The following is a 7,619-nucleotide window of genomic DNA, read 5'->3' as shown; positions in this document are numbered from 1 at the left end:
TCCCGCCTTGGCCTCAGCGGCTGACAACCGGGACCCGTGCGACAGCGAGACAGACAGGGGAACGGAGGAAGACGACGACGCAACTCGTCGCCGGTGGTTCCTTCGGCGAGGTCAGCAGTGCCTCGGTGCTCGCCTCAACAATGCGCATCGAGCGGTGCCATCAATTTTGGCTATCACCACAGCAAGAGGGGGTGGTGATGGACATGGCGGCGCTCGGCCATGGCTCGGCCGGCTCCGGCGAGACGACGGTGTCGTAGCCCTAAATGGTGACCCTACGAGCTTCAGCAGCGCTCCTAGGACCTAGCGTGAGAGAGAGATAGGACGGGAAGGCCACGGTGGCGGCTAGCCACATGGAGCGCCATCTCTGGCGAGGTCAGCCATGGCGGCGGTGGAAGAAAACGGCGATTTCACCCTTACCAAGGCACAATTGGATCGACGATGGGGTGGAGGAGGTAGAGGGGATCACGGCGAGGCTAGGAGCGAGATGGCCGGCACGTTTTTGTAGTGGCAAGCATGCACGACGATGGCGACGCTCGGTCAGGAATGGCGGACGGCTGTGGCTCGGCGCTACGCGTGGGGAAGGCGAGAGGGAAGCGAATGGGGCTGGCGAGTGCGTCGGGCAGGCACTGGCCCTCTTCTGGAGCGTGGACGCACGACGTGGTGGCGTCGACCGAGCATGAACGCCACATGGCGAGTGGCTCCTGCGCCGGTCGGGCATCGTGTTCACTGAACGTTTTCTGAAACTCTGTGATTCAGTGATCCAACGACCGACTGATAGAGCAAGTTTGACGGTGATTAGCTCCTAATCCGTGATGATTTAGATCATGCCATAGTTAACAAAGTTGATAATCTATATGTGAGCTACAACTCTTATTATTGGAGCTCAAGCTGGTTTGGCTTTGTTAGGGAGATACAAGGTGAAAAAGTTGGGTACATGAAACTGAATCCAGTTATAACACTTAGAAAATTTTCAAGTGTTTGAATCAGCCTTCAATTTTGACTTGTGGGCCATGTTTGAGGTTGTTCCACACATTTTCATGGGTTGATCATAAAACAACTTTTGTTCCTTGATAAATTAGCTACAACTTTGGTAAAGAGTGCATGGCCATGCAAAGTCTCTAAGTTGGTCTTTTGAATCAGTCAAACTGTGGCACTCTAAGGGTCTATTCAAGTCAAACCTCTCCCAAGGGGCAATTTTGTCATTTTGATCTACATGAACAATGTCCAAACAATTACCCTAAGTGTAGTTAAGGTGTATTAGACCATGATCAACCACTTTACACAATTGTTATACCAATTTCTAATGATCACATGTGATGAAGCATAAAACAATCAATTCACTCAATTGTTGCAATTCCATGTTTCACATGTTTCATTACTTTTGTTGCAAGCTTAACTTGCCACATTCCTACTATGTTGCCATGTTTCAAGGTATGAGAAGCTCATGTTACATTCACATGTTTCACTCCTACCATTCACAAGCAAATTAAGTATGAAACAACAGAATTGTGAATGTTGCATATGCATGTTTCAGTGATAATGGCATGATGACATAGATGATGCACATGTTTATGAAATGAAATGCAATTAGTGGAAGCCAAACACCTAGGGTGTTACATAGTATACATACAATGTGTTTAGGTTGGGCATCATACATAGGACGCCAAAGAGCTCTTCATCAGTAAGGGTTGAGCTTGCTGCAGTAAAACTAACAAGATGTGTGAGTGACCCGATCCAGCTAGGCAATCCATTGACAATGCCACCTATGATCCAAAGGTCTCGGAGGAGTCACGGCGGTGTTGGTAGGTGGTGGAGAAAGCTCATTATCTTGCCACCATCATCACTACTTCCTTATCGTCCTATAGCGAGCTGCCAGAGGGAGTGCATCTTACTTATGGACAGAGCAAGCTCTTGGAGAACCTCCTCTTTACAAGTCTAACACTTCTAGTTGCTCTAGTTCACCTATCTCTAGGGTTGCTTTAGAGTCATTCTCAAGACATGTCTTACCACGCAACATACGTAGGGCCTTCATTTTGTTGATTCCCCAGGGTATAGTCCACATAATATTCCAAATATTATCCTTGTTGGTGAACCCTATGTACTCAAGTTTCTCTAGCTTTGTGACAGTTTCTGGTAGCCCAGTAAGGAGTGTGTAACATAAATCAAGTGATTGTAAGTGCTCTAGATTCTCTATCTGTCGAGGCACCTTGCTTATTCTTGTGCCCTTCAAGCTTAGGAACTTAAGTAGGTACAGATTGTAGGCATACCTCACATGCTTGTTTGTTACTCCCACATAGTCTTCTAGGTCAAGCACCCTTAAGAGGATGAAGTATCCTAGCTTTTTCAGGAGCTCATGTTGCCCATGGAGCTGGAACATGCTCAGTGATCGAACATGCTGCATGTTTAAATTATCCTCGCCGTAGTGGCCTTCAACGTTTCCCTTTGCTACAAAATCTACATTTTCTACATCAGCATGGATGGTGAGGTGATGAATCTTGTCATACAATATCCCCTTATACCACTGTCCATGTAGACTAAGAAAATTAGACTCCAAAGACTTGGACACCACGACCTCAAGATGCATGTCATGCACCCTATATGTTTCCTCCCTCTAGGCATAACCACCAAAATGGCCTGCTTCTTCAATCATGTTCCTACTCAAGAGTTCGTCCAAGTAAGACTCTGCAACCTCCCACATAGTCAACCCCCGCTTTAGATGAATCAATCCTTCAGCCATCCATCTATTCAATAGTCGTTCCTTTCTGATCACATAATCCTCTAGAAAAATGCTAAAGTACATCATGCAACCCTTAAGCTCATGAGGGAGGTGATTGTAGCTCAGTATGACTATATGCTTCATCCCCTCAAGGGTTGGGTGGTTCTCCATGTGAGAACCAATTGATTTGCAAACTCTATCCCACTTATCTTTGCTTCCAAGTGATTTGTATCCTACCAAAACACTAGCAATGCTGACAATGGCCAATGGCAGCCCACCACATTTTTTCAAGATGTCACCCATTACATCTTCAAACTGCTTGGGGTAAACGGCATCCATGGAGCCAAACACTCTGCTGACAAACAACTTCTTGGAATCTTCAACTTTAAGGGGTTCCATTTTATGAATGCAAAGGCCACTAGAACTATTAGGACTGCATGCATTGGCCACTATTTCTATCCGAGTGGTCACCATGATTCTACTGCCCTTTTTGCTCTCTGGCAGCTTGGATTGGATTGCCTCCCGTGCTCGCACACTCCAAACATCATCGATCACTACAAGGTACCTGTTTTAAACATGCATGATATAGATAGTTTAGTCATATATGAAAGCATAATTGGAATTGTGGAATACGCGATATATTACTCAGGGACCTGTGTTGTGTACATATAGGCATGATGGAGAGCCAGATATGGTAGGCCCATGGGCCATGTCACATTTACAATCTAACACTCCCCCGTAGTCGGAACTGGGAGCACCGTGAACATTGAGACTAGACCTAAACTCCATGAAGACGGATGTCGGAAGGCCCTTGGTGAAGATGTCGGCGTACTAAGATGTCGTGGGGACATGAAGAACTTGAATTTCTCCAAGGGCAACGTGGTCATGAACAAAGTGTAAATCAATCTCCACATGCTTGGTCTGCTAGTGCTGAACGGGGTTGGTGGACAAATAAACGGCACTGACATTGTCACAGTACACAATGGTGGCTCGCCAAATAGGGCAATAGAGCTCATGGAGGAGTTGACACAACCAACACACCTCCACAACTCCATTTGCGACAGCGCGATACTCGGCCTCTAGACTGGATCTTGAGACTGTCGCCTGACACTTGGAAGACCAAGAAATCAAATTATCACCCAAAAATACACCGTATCCAGAAGTGGAACGGTGAGTATTGGGACAACTGGCCCAATCAGCATTAGTGTACACAGTGAGATCAATAGTCGAGGTGCAAAGAAGGTGAAAATTGAGGTCCAGGGTACCCTAAATGTAGCGCAGAATGCGCTTTCATGGCGGCGAGGTGTGGCTCTCTCGGATCATGCATATAAAGATAGACCTGCTGAACAGCGTAGGCGAGATCAAGGTGCGTGAAGGTGAGGTACTGAAGTGCGCCAGCAATGCTATGAAAATGTGTCAGATCAGCCACTAGGACACCATCAGCAGATATCTTGGTGTGAGTATCGATAGGTGTACTGCAAGGCTTCAGTCACGCATACCAGCACAGTCCAGAATATCTAGCATATACTATCTCTAAGAGAGGAATAAACCATTAGCTCTATGATCAATAGAGAGACCCAAGAAGTGATGAAGAGGACCCATATCTGTCATAGAGAATTCCCGCTAGAGTGCTGCAATAACCTGCTTGAGGAAACTCGGTGACAAGGCATTGAGAACAATATCGTCCACATAGAGAAGCAAAAAACCTGTGTCAGCACCATGGCGATAGATGAACAGAGAGGTGTCTGCCTTGGCCTCAACAAACCCGAGAGAGGTGATGTGACGGGCAAAGCAACTGTGCCATGTGTGAGGTGCCTGCTTCAGTCCATACAATGATCTGTTCAACTTGCACACATAGTTGGGTCAGGAGGAGTTAACAAATCCAGATGGCTGCTCACAGTAAATGGTCTCAGTCAATGTCCCATGGAGGAAAGCATTCTTGACGTCCAACTGGTGAATTGGCCAAGAGTGAGACATAGCCAATGTAAGAACAACACAGATTGTGGCTAGCTTGATGACTGGACTAAAAGTCTCCTCATAATCAATCCCTAGGTGCTGAGTGAAACCTTAAAGCACCCACCTGGCCTTGTAACGATCAAGAGAGCCATCAGCCAAAAACTTATGATGATAAACCCATTTACCGGTGACGACGTTAACACCGGGTGGACAGGCAACCAAAGTCCAGGTGTCGTTGGCCAAGAGTGCATCAAACTCGGCCTGCATCGCTGCTCGCCAGTTAGGATCAGCTAAGGCGGAGCGAAAGGTCTTCGGCAGGGGCGAGAGGAGCGCCGTGTGAAGGTTCAGGCGATCCACTGGCTGAATAAAAGAAGACTTGCGTCGAGTCCACATGCTGTGATCGTTCACCATAGGCATGATGGACTAAGGCTGTGTAGCAGCAGTGCGGCCAGCTCTACTACCAGCAGCCTAGGACTGAACGTCCACAGGGGCAGCAGAGGCAGACGCCGAGGGAGCACCAGTAGGACTCGAGCCAGAGCCTAGTTCAATGGCGGGTGACGTGCTAGGCGCAGCAGTAGCAGTACCGCCCAATCCAGAGGGTGGCGAGCTGGGCGCCAGCAAGTGGGCACCAGACGCCCTAGGTCTCGATGTGGGGGCACCGAGCACGGGTGACTGAGGTGCGGCGGGAGCGCCAGGAGGAGTACCTGCAACCACAACACTTGGCCCGATGGGCATAGTGGAAATATCATCGTCGTTCAAAAAATCCATGTAACACCCCAGGTGTTTGTCACCAGTTAAGCAATGGGTTTGAGTTCAAACATGGCATATTAAGTGATGGTGAAGATGCCAAGGTCCAACCTATAGAAATGAGCCCCAACCTAAACTTGGATATTGCACCCTTGCTTTACATATAGGCCCTTTTCAAGATATATGTTTGGCTGGTGTTATGGGAATATCTTCATGTGTCTCAGATCAATACCCATCTATATTGATCCATGGAAAAGTTTCATGAAGTTTGGAATCAAAAAGTCACATGAAATGATAAGTTATATCCTTGTTGGAATGATTTTACTAAGTGCTTGAATTGCACTATTAAGTGAATGAGAGCATGAGATGTCAACCAAACCTTGCAACCTTGCCAAAATGACTCTAGATGAATTCTACAACAAAAGTCATGAAAGGTTCATGTTGGGCAAATGCCAAGAAAACGCTCCAATGGATCAAAAAGGATAATTTAAGCTCCATCGTGATCCTACTTTGGTCAAAGTAGAACAGTAGGTTCTATACTAGTTTTGAGGTTGGACCTTAAATGAAAGTTGTAGTCCATATCATGTAGAACAAACTTTGTTTTTGGACCAAGAGCTAGATCAACTTGGAAATAAGTCAAACAGAGGCTCAAAGTTGGAACCTGCTGCTGATTTCAGGACTTAGAAATATTCTAAGTCTAGAAATTCATCGACATCGGCATTGACGTCTCGCGTTCTCCGAAATTTGTTAAGCAACTCGATTTGGTCCAAAGATAAAAGTTGGAGTATACATGATGGAGATGGGCATGTATAAAGATGGCATTCGTTTGACTTCGTTTTGACCACCAATTTGGGCTTTTGTTCATCGCTGTCAACGCGCTAACGCTGTTAACTTGGAGATTAATTACCCACTGTTATGATGCTCAAATGACTGGAGTCCCTTAATGAGAAATGTAGAGCAGTCCGAGGTGAGCAAACTTCATTTTTGGCCCAAGGACTGATTCGGCCTGGAAGTGGCCCCAATCGGCTCCCCACCTTGCCCTCACCGACGCTCGCCACGTGCTCGATGTTTTGCCTGCCATGCACCAGAGCTCGCCCCCCATGGCTGACGCGCGTCTGAACTCCACGCCACGCGTCCCTGCCACTCCCTCTCACATTTGGTGAAGCCCGGCGCCCTCCATGCTCGCTCAGCACTCTCCCTCACTTGCCCCTTCTTCGCTCTGCCCCTCTGTAGTGCTGAGCGTGGCCGCGTCCACCATGGCCGGCGGGCCGAGCTTGCCCCCGTCGCATCCCTGCTGCCTCCGAGCCCTCTCGCGACCCACCGCACGAACCATCACCTCCGCCTCTTCCTCCTCTACGACCGGCGCCCCTCGTCTGAGCCGGGAACCGCCGGAACAGCCCGACCATCACAGCCGCTGCCATCGCCGCCGCTTGCTGAAGTGGCCGTGCCACCACAAGCCGCCTCGGGCCGAGCTGGACAGACCAGCGGGTGCGCGTGGACCCCCTGGTTCTCCCCCGCCATTCCTACGCCGACGACGTGCCTTCTCTGGCCGGCGACGACAAGCTTCGGCGCATCCTCTGCAACAAATCCCGTCAAGGACCTCGCGCAACAATTCGACAAAAGGAGAGGGTGTTTCTGCAGAACCCGTGACTCATTTGAATAGTGCCATAAGGACTAGTTTGTAATTATTTTGTAGGAACTTTGGAAATTCATAGTAAATCATAGAAAATTCGTAAAATAGTAAATGAGGACTTTTTGGAATCCTTGTGAAATTCTCTATGCACTAGATCTATAATATGTCAGGTTTTAGTTTAAAGTTTTAGCTGTAAAAATGGATTTGTGCAGTTAGGGTTTGAATGCTAGTCTTATTTGTTTTTTTTATAACTGCAGTTGTTTTGCTCAAATAATTGTGAAATTTTTGTGGAGTGCTACTAAGGTTATTCTTGACGTCTGGTAAAAATTTCAATATTTTAGGCTTGATAGTTTAAGAGTTATAAAAATAACAAATGCCCTGTTTTGATTTGCTCCTATTCTGAATAGGACTGCATGTTTGAATTAATTGGCTTAGTTAAGTTATGAATCATGACTTTATGAAAATACATGAGTTGTAGTACTTTTATTAAGCTTTTCAAAAAGCTAAATATCATGATTTTTGGTTAAGTAGATCTTGAGTTATACTTGCTTAAATCTCTGTGGCTGT

At 47.0% G+C, this 7,619-nt stretch overlaps 1 protein-coding gene across 1 annotated transcript; it reads right to left on the bottom strand.

Annotated features, from left to right (window-relative positions):
* Positions 1–2,611: 2,611 nt before the first annotated feature.
* On the bottom strand, positions 2,612–5,089 carry LOC136548078 (disease resistance protein Pik-2-like). Its single transcript, XM_066539724.1, has 3 exons — positions 4,797–5,089; positions 3,982–4,191; positions 2,612–3,281 (listed from the first exon to the last, which is right to left on the bottom strand). The coding sequence occupies exons 1-3, from the start codon at positions 5,087–5,089 to the stop codon at positions 2,612–2,614; spliced, it is 1,173 nt and encodes a 390-aa protein (XP_066395821.1).
* Positions 5,090–7,619: the final 2,530 nt, after the last annotated feature.

Source organism: Miscanthus floridulus, chromosome 4 (genome assembly GCF_019320115.1).
Source record: "Miscanthus floridulus cultivar M001 chromosome 4, ASM1932011v1, whole genome shotgun sequence".
Classification (NCBI taxonomy): domain Eukaryota; kingdom Viridiplantae; phylum Streptophyta; class Magnoliopsida; order Poales; family Poaceae; genus Miscanthus; species Miscanthus floridulus.
The sequence above is the reverse complement of the archived record's forward strand: the minus strand, read 5'-3'. Positions and strand labels throughout refer to the sequence as shown.